The following is a 19,079-nucleotide window of genomic DNA, read 5'->3' as shown; positions in this document are numbered from 1 at the left end:
AATTCACCAGCATTGACATCAGGGACAAGCGAGTCGGGTCATGTGACTACCAAGTCATAAGCAGCGTGTGCCATTAGACCCCCATGATCCCCATTTAACACAGTGACAATAAGCAATAGGAAAGAAGTTATATATTGATATCTATTCTAAGTCATGAGTCTGAATGATGTTGCATTTGATGAATCCATAGTAGGATCTCTCAGGGCTTCATGTGCCAATATAAAAGTATGGGGCCTGGATACAGACAACGTGTATATATGAATAACACTGTGTATAAAAGCTGTAAGAGATTAAGAAATGGCTCAGTGTTATTTGATGGGCACTGCTGCTTGCTTGAGACAAAATGTAGCTCTCACCCTAGTGTTTAGTGATCCATTACCTCTAAGCATGTGATTTGACAAAGTAACCCCAATATCAATGAGTCTATCCCCAGGCACAAAGTTTGCCCAGGTGCAGTAACCTAGACCGACCAATGAGATGCTTGCTTCTAAACAGGTGACCAGTAAATGAAGCTGGCAAAGCAAAGGTGGCACATGCCATCTATACGCAATCTGATTGGCTCAGACAGCTAAAGCTTCATAACGGTCTTGACTGTTAGAGGAGCATCAGTGCTGAGGAGCGATTTCATTGATTTTCTGGAGTTTTCAACGCGATTTAAAGCAAATTATCCCTTATATACGTCACACATTCACACACTTTACTCCTAAACACATTCCTGCACTTTCCGACACATATTAGCCCACACAGCATCATCCCTACACATTAACACAACCTTCACTCATTTCACTGCACACCCAACAGTTTTTTTTGCAGGTTTTTCTTCTTCTAGGTTTTCAGTCCTTACAGATTTGCCACTGTCTGGACAATGGCGAGTAGGTAAGTAAGAGAATTGTAAAACGTGAGTATAAATGATTCAGTATGTGCCAAATTGGCCTGCATTGTAGCAAATACTATGTAGAGGGTTGAAAATACAGTTGGGAGTCCAGACCAACGGTCAAATGTCATGATTTCTTATTTCATTCTGTATAATATAATTCAGGAATAGCTCTTATATGTCTGTTTTCTTCACAAGGGATCTTTCCATAATTAGGATCTCCACACCTTAAGTCTTCTAAAAAAATAATTTAAACATTAAACTCAACAAGATTGTTTTGCCTCATTAAGGATTAATTAGAGCTTAGATTAATAAATCTATTGCAGGACCCACCATTCCAATGCCTTATCTAGTACCTGTATTGGCAGTAAAAATGAATAGTGCCTTTCCCAATGTGTCATTCCTTCTTATTAGCTTCATTATTACTATTTACCAAATACCTAGGTATAGAAATGCAAAAATTAAAAGTTTAAACGTGGAATATTTTCATTTTAGGCAAGAGAAGAAAAGGACATATACCGAGGCTTTGTCACCTGACCTCGAAGAGTCGACGAAGAAGAGACGCACCGAGGAGGCCAGTGAGGGCCCCGTACATACTGCCAGGTACTGGATGGAAATATATTTATATTTTTGGAAAAATGGAAGAGGTTGGATTGGCAGGGCACACGAGAACACACAATCTTTTATATTGCTTAGTTATAAAGACATCGAATACAGTCCATCTTAAAACTTTTATAGGTGCACTGGCACTGACAGCAAAAATAGATATATTCTGGCAGCCTCAAGGAGATATCTAGGAATCAACATACATGTCCATTAGGGCAATGACACATAGGGGCAGATTTATCAAGGGTCGAATTTCGAGTTCATGGGAGTTATTTAAAACTCCCATGAACTCGAAATTTGACCAATCTTAATTTACTAAAAGAATCTAATTTTTGAAACTCAGGTGAATCGGATCTACCCACAAACTCAAATTGAATTTGAATTGAATTTGATTCAAGTTTTTTCCCTGAAAAAAACTCGAATGTCAGGAAGGCTGAAAACTTCCATAGGCTAAAACAGCAATTAGGCAGGTTTAAGGTGGAGAATAGTCGAATTCAAGTTCTTAAAGGGCCAATGCATGATAAATTTAGAAAAACGAATTTAAAAAAAAAACTTGAATCAAATTTTAATAAAACCCTAGTCGAATTTGACAGTTTTGGCCATAAAAAAACTCGAAAATTAACATTTTCACTTCGAACCTTGATAAATCTGCCCCATAATAATGAATATTAAGCTAAATACCTAGGGATAGTATGATTTTTATCTAGCTCATCTTTCTAGTTCTTCAACATTTTTAGTACTAATTGAAAATGTTATTATTTAATTGAAAGTTGACCTGCATTGTTCCTTCATTGGCAGTAAAAATGAGTAGTGCCTTTCCCAGTGTGCCATTCTTTCTTATTAGCTTCATTATCACTATTTACCAAAATGCCTAGGTATAGAAATGCAAAAATAAAAAGTTTAAATGATGAATATTTTCATTTTAGGCAAGAGCAGAAAAGGACATATACCGAGGCTTTGTCACCTGACCTCGAAGAGTCGAAGAAAACGAGAAGCACCGAGGAGGCCAGTGAGAGCCCCGTAGATACTGCCAGGTACTGGATGGAAATATATTTATGTTTTTGGAGAAATGGAAGTGAAAGAGGTTGGATTGCCAGGACACACAAGAACACACAGGGGGTCATTTATTGACACTGGGCAAATTTGACCATGGGCAGTAACCCATGGCAACCAATTAGATTGCTGCATTCCTTGTTCTACTTGCAGCTGACTTTAAAAAGCTAATCATTGATTGGTTGCTCTAGGTAACTGCCCATGGGCGAATTTGCCCAGTGTTGATAAATGAGCCCCATAATCTTTTATATTGCTAAGTTATAAAGATATCAAATACAGTCCTTCTTAAAATTTTTATAGGTGCACTGGCACTGACAGCAAAAATGGATATATTCTGGCAGCCTCAAGGAGATATCTAGGAATCAACACACATGTCCATTAGGGCAATGACACATAATAATGAATATTAAGCTAAATACCTAGGGATAGTATGATTTCTATCTAGTTCATCTTTCTAGTTCTCCAACATTTTTAGTACCAATTGAAAATGTTATTATTTAATTGCAAGCTGACCTCTCTATTTTTTACCCTCTTTTCAGGCCTGAACCTGCTTCAGTCACCAGCACCGATTTCTACCAACTGCTGGGTAAGATATTCTCCTGCACTTTCACCAAAATAGGGTGGCAGAAGCACAATCCACATAAAATATTAGCATTTATGCAATCAGGAAACTGTTCTAATCACTTTGCTGCAAGTTAGAAAATAGAAGTTATTCTCCGGGGGCCGCATTTACATAAAGTGAACAAGGTGCAAATGGCAAAATAATGGTGGAACCTATTTTAATAGCATTATTTATGAAAAGTACTAATATTTGCCTGTTTATAAACTAATCAAATTGCAGCCCCAGTATATGGGAACTTGTATGGCCTCCATTAGTATGTGATTTAGGTGGCACCAAATAAAAGTGCTCAGTGGCTGGTGTGAGTTACAGGACAACATTGCACCAGGAGTGCTGCTCACTGCACCTAAGAACATAGTGAGGAGGCACAATGCTGTGTGCCCAAAGCCTCAAACAATCTTAAATTGGCCCCCAGTGTTTAGTATTATATCTGCCTCTTGTCCAGCCATAGCAGTGAGTGACATTAATATTGCGCTAGCTGTTGTAATTGTAATGTAGCTGTTGCCCAAAAAGAAAAAAAAAAGAGCATGGCTTCAATGAGGCTTTTATTGTTTATCATTCTGATTTCTGCTGAAATGTTTCTTACATTTAGTGCTCACAACTTCATTTACATTTGTTTTGTAGAACATCCAAGGATCAGTAGAAGCCTGACAATGGACTCCTGCAGGAAGGTGACAGATAAGGTAAATTCTCTATTATCACATTGAGATGAGGATGGACTGCAAGATAAGTAAGAATGTTGGTATCTAAGCGGGGGTGTGCGGCTGCAGGGGAGCCCAGAAGGTATAGGGGCCCCATGAGGCCCTAATTCATATACAGTTTCAATAAATATTGGTAAAACAAGTCAATCTCTAAACATTTTGGGGGTCTGAAAAATAAGTTGCTGTGGGGCCCAGTAATATCTATTTATGCCACTGTATTTAAGTTAAAGGGGTGGTTCACCATTAAGTTAACTTTTAGTATGTTATAGAACAACTTTTTAATTATTCTTTTTTATAGTTTCTGAACTAATTGCCTTTTTTATGACTCTGTCCAGCTTTCAAATGGTGGTCACTGACCCCATCTAAAAACAAATGCTCTGTAAGGCAACAGATTTATTGCTATTGCCAATTTTTTTTTTTTTAAATCTTATTATTTATTGTGTTTTTTCAACAAATACATACATAGTATCATCATATATTTCTCTAAGGAGTAAGATCTAGTATTTTGCTATTGCCAATTTTTATTACTCATCTTTCTAATTAGGTTCTCTCCTTTTCATTGTCCAGTTTCTTATTAAAATCAGTACAATGGTTGCTAGGGTAATTTGCTGAATAAAAAGCTTAAAAACTGAAAAACCACAAATAATAAAAAATGAAAACCAAGTGCAAATTCTCTCAATATATTGCTCTCTACGTCATACTAATAGTTAATTTAAAGGTCAACAACCCCTTTAAAGGTTTTAAAGGTTAATTCTCTATAATAATAAAACGTACAAAATAAGTTTTACTGATTGGGCAGAATGAAGGCAATTATACATGAAATACACCTGACCTGGCTAAATATGTTGCACTAAGGTGAGCGATGTTAAATGGCCTGAACATACTATATTTCTGTCTCTTTAGTACCTTCTGGCTATGGTGAAGGTCTATTTCCAGCGCGCCGAGCTGAAGAAAGAAGAATACACCATGCTGAACTTTTTCGCAGCCCTGTAAGTATTTATCTTTACACCATAAATGATAGACAAAAGAGAACTGGTAATTACATAACATGTTTATGGGAGTTACAAACCTGTATAGAAATGAATCTAATTAAAAGCTATTGGAGCATATTTATCAAAAGGTAGAATGGGTCTCCACGGGGTACATATTTTTTAAATGGTTTACTTTTTGATAAATATGTTTTAAATTTTTCAAACAACTGGACAGAGGTGGATTGTCCCTCTGGGACCCTTAGGAGACCTATTTTACCTTTTGATAAATATGCCCCACAGTAGATCATTGTTATTAAATAAACTGTCAAATACCAAGTGCTGCTTGTACCACTTCTCACTGCCACTATGGGGAGCATCTTGGGTTGAACCTCTGTACATTTCCAAATCTGACTAGTGCTGATCAAATAGCTGCATGCGGTATAACACGAATTCAACACATGAAATTGGATACAGAAAGTCAGTAATTTTATTTTCAGTTTTCATATTTTGTTACAGGTATTTGATCTGTTATTCAAATACCTGTTATCCAAAAAGCTCCAAATTACGGAACTGTCATCTCCCATAGACTCCATTTTAATCAACATTTTTAAAAATGATTTCTTTTTCTCTGTAATAATAAAACAGTACCTTGTACGATAAGATATAATTATTCCTTTTTGGAAGCAAAACCAACTTATTGGGTTAATGTAATATTTACATGATTTTCCAGTAGACTTAAGGTATTAAGATTCAAATTACAGAAAGATCCATTATCAGGAAAACCTCAGGTCCCGAGCATTCTGGATAACCGGTCCCATATCTGTTACTATACAGAATGAATATGGATCTCTTGCATTGGAGTGTTATGTGTCATCAATGTATTTTACCTTTAGGCTTCTGGCCAATGAAATGGAAGACGAGACACCTTTCTATGACCTGATTTACCCCTGGTGCCTCGGGGCTGAATTTCAGGTAAAATGGCAGGAGCTGAGGAGCTGCAAACTGGAGTTGTGGAGGAGGATGGGTTTCAAAGCCCTGGTGAGCAGAACATCCTGTGAGGAGGTGGGTATTACTTTGCCAATCATAATATACAGTTTCAGATCTTTTGCTCATTCATGGGGATAAGGGGGACTTCCCAAATCTACTTTGGGCTTCCCATGTGGAGGATAGCTGGCATAATTGCTGACTTTCTCTTTTTTTTGCACTTTGTGTATTTTATTTATTCCCTGACTTGTATTCCTTGACTTGGCAGGAATGACCAGACCATTCTAGTACCTTAGGCAGTAAATTGGTTGCCTAAAAAATAGGTTAACCTGATCCTAAAATACCTGTGCTTCATGGGGGCAGGTGTGATTTATCCTGCAGGTGACTATTAGCTGCTCCTGCTGGGGCCCTGGTCTTTGAAGTTCTGCTGCTGTGCAGGATTGCTTTGCATGTTCCTATATTGTGCAGACAGAATGATCTTAGACAGCCTCAAAGGATCCCTTGGAGCTCAGTGAAGAAGGCAGTGCAGTGCTCACTGGAAAATACTCCAGGCCGCTGCTTTTTTTTAATTTTTTTAAACAGAGGGATCTAAACATTAGTTACTTTATCAACCGAGGGGAGCCTGATAAATTTCCTCCTTTCCCACAGTGATTTACACTTTTCTGTCCTATAATGGATGTTACTATATTGTATATTTAATTAAAAATTGGCCAAAGAAAGAGAAGATGAGTTTGCACACAGAATATAGATGAGTCATCATAAGAAATACTATGTTGGAAATTAATAACATGGTACTGGCAATATGCATAGTTGCTTAACACTTACCTGTAGTCAACGCAATAATGTTATTTGTAAGTCTAAGTTATTGGAAACCCATGCTGCTGTGCACTTTTTCCTATGATACAAGACTAAGTTATGGCCTAGTGTTATGGATGGTTTCAGAATGGTGTGTAACAATTTCATCAGAGTTGGACTGAAACTTGATTCTTAAAACAAAGTTTAGATATATTTAAAATGCTTATTTTTCCTTTAGGCAATGGAAGATAACCCAACCCACTGGGTATGGAAGCGTGAAAGACATCACAACCATGGCTTGGTCATCAGGCAGCACGCAAGACCAAGGGACTTTTTTTACTTCCGTGCCCCCAATATCAGCCCAGCCTTTTGCTCCCAGTGTGCGCCCAAACCCCCAACTCCAGAGGAAGTCCGGCCAGACAAGGTAATAAATTACAATTATGTTCTTCCTGTGTGCAGGGCTGCCATCAATGGGGCAGGGGGGCTATACAGGGGGTAGAACTTGGGGGGAAGTAGGTTGGGGTTTGGGTGATTTGTTGGTATGTTTGGGGTATAATGGGTGTACTTGGGGTGGATCAGTGGCATGATTAGGTTTTTTTCTACTTACTTGGCAGGGCCCACCTCTCAGTCAGTCTAGGTGGGTGGTAAACTAATCAAATGGGCCCCCTTGGGTAGAAGGGTCTGTAGTAAGATTGACAATTGATTTTTCAAAGTGTTAGATTTATATATAAGATATACATGAACTTTAAGTGGGGCAAATACAAAGGGCCAGGAGACATCCATACTACTGAAGGCATTAGCAAACGGCTTGTGGGACATACATACATCTGTACTACTGGAAGAAATGACACACCATTTGTGGGACTGACGTACGTCTGGAGGCAACTAACATACGTTAATAACAGTGTAGGAATGCATAAGAACTAATGTTATTTCTTTTTTAATTCTATAAGTTGCCATTCAAGCTGCGGATGAAGAAAATGTGGAAGAAAGAATTTCCATAAGGTCCATATTCATCCTTTTATTTAATATATCATTAATATGTTTACCATATATTATTATTATAGAGTTTAGGATATAAATTATTGTCCTTTTTTTATTAGTGTAAATTATTATATTTATGTATTTATATTTTAACACATTTGCATTGAGATATATATATGGAAATGTTATACTATATATTATAGAGTTTTAAATTTAATTACAGGTATGGGACCTATTATCCAGAATTCTCAGGGTTTTCTAGATAAGGAATCTTAATTTGGATCACCATACCTAAAGTCTACTATCATATAAATTTTAATTACACCCAATATGCTGGGTTTGCCTTTGGTAAGGATTAATTATATCTTAGTTCAAGTACAAGATACTGTTCTATTATTACACAGAAAAATAAATCATTTCTAAAAAAACTGAATTATTTGATAGAGTCTATGGGAGATGGCCTTTCCATAATTCAAAGCTTTCTGGATACCCGTTTTACAGATAATGGATCCAATACCTTTACTGATAGTTAAGAAAATGGTATTGTTTATTATAGAAGTATTTTAGGCATAATATTTTGAGACGGTTTCATAGATAGTTATGTATTTAAATGCTGATATTTTCAAATATTTGTATATAGTTTAACATAAATACTTTGCTCTATGTTCGTGTTTTAGATTTAAACATTGCTGAATATATCACATAGTTTAGTGTAGTAGTATTTTAGTACAGGTATGGGACCTGTTATGCAGAATGCTAGGGACCAGTGGCTTTCCGGAAAAGGGGGTCTTTCGGTAATTATGCTAAACGTACCTTATTTCTACTAAAAAATTATTTAAACACCAAGTAAACCCAACAGAATTGGTTTGCCTCCGCCAAGAATTAATTTTATTTTTTATACATATTTAAAAATATATTTTTACAAGGTACAGTATTCTTATTACAGTGAAAAGGTAAATCATTTAAAAAAACAATTAAATTATTTGATAAAATTTGAGTCTAAGGGAGATGAGTGTCCCTTAATTCAGAGCATTCTTTATAAAGGGTTTCCAGGATGGATCCCAATACTGTATTGATATTTTGAAGTATGTTCTAGATTTTTTCTTTTAAATCCTTATATTATAATATATTCATGGAATGTTCAATGCTTTACTAGATATTGGTGTTTTATATTTAAATATGAATCATTATTTTAATTTAGTTCAGTATAGTAATATTTTAGTATTAATATTTTGAAAATCGGTTACAGGTATAGAGTTTAGAGGTTTATATTTTAATATATTTGTATAGTATTGAAAATGTAGTTACTTTAGTAGATATTACAGTGTTTATTAGTACAGACTTACAATTTCAGTACAGTTACTATTTAGATATTATGTAATATATATAGAGAGAGAGTTTGATCCAGGGAGTAATCCGATCGCCCATTTTGGGGTCAGGAAGGAATTATTTTTCCCTCAGCAAGACTAATTGGCCTCTGTTTTGCTGAGGGTTTTTCTTTGCCTTCCTCTGGATCAACATATAAAGGTCAACAAAGTATCAATAAAAAAGCCTGTTCTTAAATATAAATATGTGTTTGTCTCTTTATTGTCATGTTTGGGTAGATGGCTCTGATTTATTACAGAGTATATGTCCCTAGATAACCTAATGAAGCTAGCTTAAAGGAGAAGAATTATAGATTTTCTCTTATACATTACACATACACACACAGTAACACACTGCCTCTTGTTAGTGGTCAACACTGGTGATAACATCAGTCCACTGAGGTACCCCTGGTCGGCATTATTCTGTTTATTCTGTAAACCTGTACACGGTTACTAAGGTAATGGAAGCTTTGCAGGAAACTCATTTATTGGCAAAACACAGAAAGTCACTCACATCTTATATAATTGTTTAACTAGGGGGTGCTGTTTAATCTGAGAGTATAAATCCTGAGATTGTGTTATTGATATTAATATGATATTATTTGAGAAGAAAGGCTCCCTCCTTATGTCTCAGTCCTGTTATCCATGAGGGCCCAGATGCAATACTGGTATTAGGTACTTGGGATCTCCTCTCATTTTCCCTGTGTTCTCTGTGTTCCCTGCCTACACATAATGGAGCAGATGGAGAAAAGCCACAGAACTTGCCATTGGTATTTCAGGTAGTGGGGAAACAAATAGAACAGATTTCACTCTATTTAGGTGCAGGAAAAAAACAAAATAGTTCCATATACAGTGGGAAACAGCAATGTTTTTTCTATAGGGTCAATAACTGCTTATGAAACCCAAATTTACTAAGTAAACAGAGAGTATCATAAATAAAAAAAACGCTGGCGCAGCTGGTGTAGTTGAACGGCGGCTGGGCGGCATGCCGCCCCTATTTTTTTGCCGCCCTAGGCCCGGGCCTATGCGGCCTTGCCGCAAATCCGGGCCGTACTGTTTGGTCGGAAAACAAGGGGAAATTTCAGAAACTTTGGTCACACAATTTCTTTGCAGTAAACCTATTATTGTTTCATGGTAGCCCCATCTATTGAAACATTTTAATATTACCTGTTTGATGGGAACTTAAAAGCACCCCAGGTCTACTGCCTGCCTGGAATGGGTTTATGGAGCAAGTTTTCAGAGTGGCATAGTTGAGTTATGTTCAGTAAGGGAGGGGGGAGGAAAGGGTTTGTGATGGGGATGGGTACATCTGCAGTTGTGGTGGGGGCCCTTGAGGTGGCAGCCCATGTTGTGGACCCCCAAGTGTGACACTAGGTCCAAATAATAGCAAAAAGGAAATCAGATGGCACTCACAATAGCAAAATATTCTAGGATTTTCTTGGTTTATTGAGATCTACGCACAATGTTTTTGGGATCTACCCCCTTTCTGAAGTGCTCTCACTTGAGAAAGGTGGTAGATCCCCTGAGATCTCAATAAGAAAATCCTAGCACCTTTTTCCATTGTGAGTACCATCTGCAGAGCCGGGTCAACCCAGCCAGGCGAGTGCGTGCTTGGGCGTGCATGCACAAAACCGTGCTCTGCTGCACATATGCAAAAGTGCGCTCCAGCGTGCATGCGCAAAACTGCGTGCACACATGAGCAGAAGTGCAATTACATAAAAAATCCGTGGCAGTCGGGGAGAGATGGGATCAGACAATGGGGTAGGCGTCAGAGCAGGTACGTGCCTGGTGCCCCCCCAGCTTTGCAACCGAGGCCCTGGCCATCTGATTTCCTTTTTGCTTTTGTTGTGCCTGGAACCCCTGGCAGCCCCCTGAGTCAAATTTTCCCAGGAAAGGCAAGCACTTCACCACTTCTTGCTGTGCAAATAATCCTTTATTTTAGCCAGTTTTATCACTGCAAGTACAGAACAACGTTTTGGGGGGTTTGCACCTCCCTTTGTCAGCCCCCTGAGTCCCCAGACAGAACACCACACTATTTGTTACACAGGATTTGTGTTAAAGTGATCACTGGGTCCAAACTCCTACAGAACTAGAAGGCTGCTTGCAAACTGCTCTCTGCATTTTTACATAGTAACAATATCACTGTAGATGAGGTTTGAATGCACACATGTCTATCAAGCTGAAGCCTCTCCTCCTAACTCCAAGTGGGCAATATCACTTTTCCTGTGACCAATCTGCAGTAACCTTTTATTTTCAAACTTGTTTTTAGCTGTACATTGGCCCTTATCCATACAATCTGAAACACAAAGACGCCCCTTGCTCTACCTTTACCTCTGCATATGTTAATGTAAGTTATGAGGTCTGAGACAGAAAGGTGAGAAGAGTCATGGTGCAGAGCTCAGTGACAGTTGGAAGAGTTGCATGCAGAAGTGGCAGATATAATTGAGTACTCAACTCTGCTCTGACTGATTGCTCTCATATTTCCCTAGAGTAACTCATAAAAATGCATGTTGGAATAAAGATGTCGGAGATCAATGTCCTGCTTACTGCTGATCCACCATTAGAGTGCGCCACCCCACTGTAACTGCCTTGTCATGTAGCCTAAAATAATATCTAGCTGCTCGTTGGACTGAAGCTACAGACATAATAAGGCTAGGGATTGTGAGCTTTAGACCCTCAGCTTGCTGATATTTTAAGGTGGTGTATAATAAGGTGCGGTGATTCATGTGATTCCCTTTGTGAATGACAGTAGTTTTCTGGAGTCTGTGAGTCACAGCATACACTTGTATGAAAAAGAATTTAGAGAAGCTAAAAAATGAGAAACCAAAAATGCAATGGCTTTCTGCTTCCTAGGTCCCACTTACCCAGTGGCATAACTATACAAGAAGCAGACCCCACAGTCCCAGGGGGCCCGCCGCCGGGGCAAAAAGGGGGGCACAGACAGCAGCCCGGTCTGCTTTCTCTATAGCCAACAAGAACCCCCCCATTCCCCAGCCGCTCTTTTACCTGCGGTGTAGAAGCAGAGAGTGTGTGGGCGAACTCTTGGCTGGGTGGGCAGAATATGGGCGATCAGTGGAGTCTGTGAGGTGAGTGGGCAGGGTCTGGGCAAGGGGGTGGACGGAGTCCAGGCGTGAAGTGGGCAGGGGGATGGGGATCGGAGTGTGCTGGGCCCCACTAAAGATTTTTTTGCAGGGGGGCCGGCGCACTCTAGTTACGCCACTGCACTTACCCTAATGGTTTGGAAGTTAGAACGGCAGATGAATAGGTGTGGGCCTATAAAATAGCAGGGGCACATTATCACCCATGAGGCCCGGTGAGAAAAAAAACCTACTCCTGGTAACTTTAAGAGCTGAATTTCCAGGTTTTAAAATGGAAGTTCGGCTTTTCTAGTGCATCACAGGAGCTACCTCAGGGCGACTTAAGGGTCTGAATTGTCCCTGATAAAAATATAAGAAAAAAACAATAACAGCAAAAAAGCAGCCACCCGAAGCATGAACTTTTTGTTTGCGGGGGTCAGTGCAACTGCATTGCACTTGAAAGAGACAAAATAAGAAGGCAAATAATTAAAAGTCCATTATGAACAGTCCAGCTATAACAAATGGATGATACCATCAAAATAGGAATCAAACAGCCCGTTTCAAAGGGGCAGAATACACCAGTGTTTTACCATAGGACCAGCAATTTTGACATTGAATCCTGCCTATTGTAACATGTTTCAAAAAAAGAATAAATATGTTTCTGTCATTTTATTTTGGGTCAGATATAGGTCCATTCTTACCTTCTACCCCCATTTCATTGTCCCACATATAAAACTTACTTTGCAGGAGAACACAGGCAGATGTCTTACAAAGAAGGCGTGTGTAAATATATATACATTTCATTAAAACAACAAGCAAATCCCCACTTTTCTGTATTTAGTAAGCTTATACTGAATATTTGGGAATAGAGTAACAAATATTCTCTGTATCCTTGGGTCCATGGGTGAGATATTACAAGCCTTGCCCAGGTAGATTGCCCTATAGCAGTTGTACACATTCAGGAAGCAAAGAAACTCCATTGTTTGCTGCAGGTGAGGTCAGTGTATATAGTAAGACAAATGGTGTCGGTATTGCTTTAGATCAGAGCTGTTCAGTATATAAATTATGACATTTTTACCATAAACATTTTTAGGGTTTAGTTCTCCTTTAAAGGCAGCTGATTAAAAGACCTGTGAAGAAACATACAAGGCTTCTGATGCATTGCTTCAAGTCAGAAGTCAGAAACAGCAGTGCAGAAAGAGACAAATAGAAACTGCTTTTAATCAGTGAATGAAAGTCATAGCTAGCATCCCCCCCTTGGGCCCTTAAAGGAACAGTAACACAAAAAAGTATTTTAAAGTAATGAAAATATCATGTACAGGAAATATATCATATATGGGACCGTTTATCCAGAATGATCTGGACCTGGGGTTTTCCGGATAATGGATCTTTCCATAATTTGGATACTCATACTTGAAATCATGTAAACATTAAATAAACTCAATAGGCTGGTTTTGCTTCCAATAAGGACTAATTATATATTAGGTACTGTTTTATTATTACAGAGAAAAAGGCAATCATTTTTAAAAGTATGGATTATTTGGCTAAAATGGCGTCTATTGGAAATAGCCTTTCCATGATTATGAGCTTTCTGGATAATGGGTTTCTGGATAACAGACCCCATACCTGTACTGTTGCTCTGCACTGGTAAAAAGCAGTTTTACCAGTGCAGGGCATCACTGCATTATATTTTAATTACGTAAAAAAACTTTCATTTTTGTTTCTTTAACTACTGCCCCATTTTGTTATCTGTTGCAAAAAAGAAGAGGAACACAACAGGGCTGATAGACATCATCTTGCACTGCTTAATGTTCCACTGCATGCAGTCACCAGCACTGGGCATGCATAGTTGAAGCTGACCAGGACCTTAAGAATGGAAATATTGGAAAGCTGCTTAGAGTTTAATTCTCATTTTCAGGTTTACAACTTCTTTAACCTGATTATAGTGCTAAAATGTTGCTGGAGTTCAGCACTTGTTGTGCTTAACCTGTGAGTAAATCTCTGGGAGTTGTCAGCCTTGCAGGAACCAGATATAAGAGTTTTTGCTTCAGCCAATAAATGGAAGAGACAGAAGTCAGAACCTTGGACAGCAACTTTCTGTCTGTGCCTGATTAGAGGAGCAGAGAGACTGCAACCCAGGACAGCACATTACAGTAATGCAACACAATATGGGATATTAAATGCAATGAAATATGAGATATGCAACATTTACGGGATATAGATAGAGGCATTGGAAAATATGATGTAAGGTGAGAGAGAGATTGCTATTAACAATGCCTATTCCAAAGTCTTGCAGGAGATTGCTGATGCATAGTTCTGCTGGGTGCTGAGAGATAAAAGCACATAAATGCCCAAGGCATTTGTAATGTACGAGTCCCGCCAGTTAAACTAATAACAATGAGTGCATGGTGAATATAAAGTGCAGTGTGGGGGGAAAGTGTCTCTAAAGCTGTTGCTGAATCACAACTTCCAGCATCCCAAGTAACCCAGGCTTGCACTTTATGGTAGGAAGATGCTGAGTCAGCAGTCAGAGAGAGGTGTGAAAAAGGGGCAATATATGCAAAGTGTAATGGATAACACAAAACAGAGCAAGATATTGATAAATGGAGAAATAGGGGAAGAGGATTTGTAAGTGATACAGTAGCAAAATTAAATGCTTACATACAGAAGCCCATTAGGAACAAACTAGCTTGGGTCGATGACTGTTAAACTGTTAAAGGGAAAATGCACTCTATGAAGTTGGCCATACCTAGCACATTTTAGAAAGAAATCACTTTTGTGTTTCCTACCCCCCCCCCGTGGTACAACCACACTATTACCAATTAGGGGTCATTTACTCCTATACTCCTAGTAACAGAACGCAGTGTGCAAAGTGCAAACACAGGCCCAAATTGGGGGATCTGATAGGGGATATTAAAGCATCAGGTTATAGCAAAATGATGAAGCATGTGATAAGACAATGTTATAATGCTTCATTGTAAAAACATTTTTGGTGTCAGTATCCAAGTAAAAGAAGTGCTTCTGTAGAAGCAGGTGCATATGAATATTAATATACATTCTTCAGTAGTTTCATACATCTTTGTCATTGTCTTTACAGCATATACATAAGAGAGGATTGGAACTGTTTTATTATAGGGGGAGTTAAGCTTTGCTTTTTTCTGTTTGGATTACCAAATTTTTTCTTTTCAAAACAGAAAGGTTGGCGATTTATATTACATTTCCTCTCCTGGAACTTACTCATACCTTGGTCACATTAAATATGCTGGGACACCAGGAGGCTAAATGATGTGGCTAAGGAGCTGCCACTGGGATTTGAACCAGGGTCAGCAGGCTCACATTCAAATCACTTAACCTGCTCTTTCCTTGTTCAAAACATGTGTCAGACTCTGTTCTTTCAGCTCAATGATTTATAATTATAACTCAATTTATTCAGGGCAGTTCATGCAAATATTCACTGTAGGGGATGCGAATGGCTGGTAGACTGCACATTCCCAGCAAAGTGAATCAGCAATTTGCAAAGGGCCATCACAACACAGAAATGCAATCGATCCCTATTTACTTGTCAGTATAAACTAAATAATATTCCCCAGCAGTCCTGGATTGTGATTAAAGTTTTATATTGGTCTATTGGTAGCAGTGGGATAATGGCATCTGGGAAGGGAGTGTGGCTGTGGGATAGCAGGTATAGTAGGGAGAGATTATGTCTATAGTAGTAGTGGGATAATAGTCTCTGGGAAGGGAGTGTGACTGTGGGATAGCAGGTATAGTAGGGAGAGATGGTACCTATAGTAACAGTGAGATAATAGTCTCTGGGAAGGGAGTGTGACTGTGGGATAGCAGGTATAGTAGGGAGAGATGGTGCCTATAGTAGCAGTGGGATAATAGTCTCTGGGAAGGGACTGTAACTGTGGGATAGCAGGTATAGTAGGGAGAGATGGTGCCTATAGTAACAGTGGGATAATAGTCTCTGGGAAGGGAGTGTGACTGTGGGATAACAGGTATAGTAGGGAGAGATGGTGCCTATAGTAACAGGTGGATAATAGTCTCTGGGAAGGGACTGTGGCTGTGGGATAGCAAGTATAGTAGGGAGAGATGGTGCCTATAGTAGCAGTGGGATAATAGTCTCTGGGAAAGGAGTGTGACTGTGGGATAGCAGGTATAGTAGGGAGAGATGGTGCCTATAGTAACAGTGGGATAAAAGTCTCTAGGAAGGGAGTGTGACTGTGGGATAGCAGGTATAGTAGGGAGAGATGGTGCCTATAGTAACAGTGGGATAATAGTCTCTGGGAAGGGAGTGTGACTGTGGGATAGCAGGTATAGTAGGGAGAGATGGTGCCTATAGTAACAGTGAGATAATAGTCTCTGGGAAGGGAGTGTGACTGTGGGATAGCAGGTATAGTAGGGAGAGATGGTGCCTATAGTAGCAGTGGGATAATAGTCTCTGGGAAGGGACTGTAACTGTGGGATAGCAGGTATAGTAGGGAGAGATGGTGCCTATAGTAACAGTGGGATAATAGTCTCTGGGAAGGGAGTGTGACTGTGGGATAGCAGGTATAGTAGGGAGAGATGATGCCTATAGTAACAGTGGGATAAAAGTCTCTGGGAAGGGAGTGTGACTGTGGGATAGCAGGTATAGTAGGGAGAGATGGTGCCTATAGTAACAGTGGGATAATAGTCTCTGGAAAGGGAGTGTGACTGTGGGATAACAGGTATAGTAGGGAGAGATGGTGCCTATAGTAACAGTGGGATAATAGTCTCTGGGAAGGGAGTGTGACTGTGGGATAGCAGGTATAGTAGGGAGAGATGGTGCCTATAGTAACAGTGAGATAATAGTCTCTGGGAAGGGAGTGTGACTGTGGGATAGCAGGTATAGTAGGGAGAGATGGTGCCTATAGTAGCAGTGGGATAATAGTCTCTGGGAAGGGAGTGTGACTGTGGGATAGCAGGTATAGTAGGGAGAGATGGTGCCTATAGTAACAGTGGGATAATAGTCTCTGGGAAGGGAGTGTGACTGTGGGATAGCAGGTATAGTAGAGAGAGATGATGCCTATAGTAACAGTGGGATAATAGTCTCTGAGAAGGGAATGTGACTGTGGGATAGCAGGTATAGTAGGGAGAGATGATGCCTATAGTAACAGTGGGATAATAGTCTCTGGGAAGGAAGTGTGGTCTGGGAGCATTAGTACAAGAACAGCTACAGTCTATAGGTTATTTAGTCCTACTTCTTATAAAGATCCTGAATTATGTGCAGGCTTCAAAAAAATGGATATTGATTTTCTCCCTGTGTTTGTAACTGTTAAAACTGATTGAGGGTTGTTTAATGTACAGTTTTGCACTATGTAGCAGCATATAGTACGTGTAGAGTTGCAGTGTGCAGCAGAAGGAATGTGTATGTGACTGTATAGTATATAGAGTGGGAAACACACAGAAGGAGTAAGTGGTGTGTAAGTGCAGGGGTACTGATAAGTAAGTAGTAAGTGAGTGAGTGCTCCCAGTCCAGCAGACACCTGTAGGGGAAGATGCTTTGCGGCTGCTCCTCTCTCCTCTGTCAGTCGCACGGTCCCTCCTCCTCCCTCTGTGAGCTCCTCCCTCCAGTCCGTGTGTGAGCGGAGAGATCAGAGTAATCACATCACTGGCAGCGCATTTATCCACCCGGCTCTGTATTTATTATTGGCCTCACTCACCGGCCATGCCGCACTTAGGGCCCCCTCAAGCGCTGAAGGGCCCCGCCTCGGCTGATGTTTGGGGGTGAGAGAGGACACAGGAGCCTCTGCAGGACATTAGCGCCAGCACTACTCTTGATGGGGAATCAGCCGGAGCTACTTCGCTAACAGTGATCGCTACGTTGGGATCTTTCGGCCTGACTCTGGCACCTGCCCTCCTGTCACTTTTCCCGACCCCCGGATTTAGCAGCGCCCAGAGCACAGGGAGATAGCGCTGAATAAATCCCGCAGGAGATAGCGCTGAATAAATCCCGCAGGAGATAGCGCTGAATAAATCCCGCAGCCGCTGAGCATCATGTGGACTCCGACAGAGGAGGAGAAATACGGAGTAGGTGAGTGCGACTGCGACTGCAGCCCTGGCGCAATGGAAGCCTCGCTGTGTATAGGGCAAGCTCGGCTCACGTGCAGCAGCAGCACAGCACACAATCCATCAGTCACTGCAGGAACACACACAATACGTGACAGACATACACACATACACACACACACACGGCAGGAATGTAGCGCAACACGCACACAGGAGCGCAAAACTCACACCCTGAAGCGCAGACACAGAGGCACCAGCCTTCCCCTCTCTCTGATGCTCCACAGTGGGCCCAGAACAGGTGCAGGTGGGCTAATACACACACTGATATACACACACACTGATACTCACACACACTGATACTCACACACACTGATACACATACACTAGTACACACACACACACACTGATACACACACACTGATACACACACACTGATACACACACACACACTGATACACACACACACTAATACACAAACACACATTGATACACACACATACACACACACACTGATACACACACACACTGATACACAAGCACACTGATACACACACTAATACACACACATTCACACACACACTGATACACACACACACATTGATACACACACACACACATACACACACACTGATACACACACTAATACACACACACATTCACACACACACACATTCACACACACACACACACTGATGGCATGAGCCTCCCCGGGAGTGGGGGGGACTCTTCCCTCTCCTGGGCTTTTAGCTTTATTCTGGGTAACAAGGGCCCTATAATGATCATCCCCTGCCTCTCTCCCTCCTGATTACATTACAGGATTTCCCTGGCAGCCAGCAACAGCCTCAATCTTGTTACTTTCTTTCTTCTCATCCAGGGACTGAGCCACAGCCTGGTCACATGATGCTGTGTGTTTGTGGCTGTGTGTTGTGTGTGAAAGAGGCACCTCAGAGGTGTCTCAGTGTGAATGTGACTGTGTATCTGGTTGTGTCTCAGTGTGAATGTGACTGTGTATCTGGTTGTG

The 19,079-nt window shown here is 40.3% G+C and overlaps 2 protein-coding genes across 8 annotated transcripts in view; both read left to right on the top strand.

The window, feature by feature from the left end:
* The first annotated feature begins 443 nt into the window (after positions 1–443).
* Positions 444–7,666, top strand: LOC108715031 (speedy protein 1-B-like). 2 transcript variants are annotated; one of them, XM_041591537.1, is made up of 9 exons: positions 444–876; positions 1,370–1,477; positions 2,407–2,514; positions 3,073–3,119; positions 3,777–3,835; positions 4,757–4,842; positions 5,718–5,886; positions 6,842–7,027; positions 7,557–7,666. In XM_041591537.1, the coding sequence occupies exons 1-9, from the start codon at positions 866–868 to the stop codon at positions 7,605–7,607; spliced, it is 825 nt and encodes a 274-aa protein (XP_041447471.1). In that variant the 5' UTR covers positions 444–865; the 3' UTR covers positions 7,608–7,666. The 2 variants fall into 2 exon arrangements, with proteins under 2 accessions (XP_041447471.1, XP_018115373.2); XM_018259884.2 differs by lacking the exon at positions 444–876 and having other exon boundaries at positions 1,113–1,477.
* A 9,967-nt stretch (positions 7,667–17,633) lies between these two features.
* Positions 17,634–19,079, top strand: part of LOC108715830 (dedicator of cytokinesis protein 3-like) — a 176,980-nt gene continuing 175,534 nt past the window's right edge. For 4 of the 6 annotated variants that reach the window (XM_041561689.1, XM_041561688.1, XM_041561687.1 and 1 more), the window contains exon 1: positions 17,636–18,083. In XM_041561689.1, the coding sequence (XP_041417623.1) occupies positions 18,047–18,083 (37 nt within the window). In that variant the 5' untranslated portion in view covers positions 17,636–18,046. Of the gene's footprint in view, positions 18,084–19,079 lie in introns of all 6 variants that reach the window. The other 2 variants (XM_041561686.1, XM_041561690.1) reach the window with 2 other exon arrangements.

This window comes from Xenopus laevis, chromosome 4S, assembly GCF_017654675.1.
Source record: "Xenopus laevis strain J_2021 chromosome 4S, Xenopus_laevis_v10.1, whole genome shotgun sequence".
In the NCBI taxonomy this organism is placed as follows: Eukaryota; Metazoa; Chordata; class Amphibia; order Anura; family Pipidae; genus Xenopus; species Xenopus laevis.
Note: the sequence above shows the minus strand (reverse complement) of the source record. Positions and strands in the feature narration are given on the sequence as shown.

Bases quoted from the DNA above. Each gene is read 5' to 3' on its own strand.
- LOC108715031 (XM_018259884.2), top strand. From the start codon at position 1,215: ATGCCTTATCTAGTACCTGTATTGGCAGTAAAAATGAATAGTGCCTTT. The intron at 2,515-3,072 runs GTACTGGATGGA...CCCTCTTTTCAG, and splicing joins AGCCCCGTAGATACTGCCAG to GCCTGAACCTGCTTCAGTCA. The intron at 3,836-4,756 runs GTAAATTCTCTA...CTGTCTCTTTAG, and splicing joins GCAGGAAGGTGACAGATAAG to TACCTTCTGGCTATGGTGAA.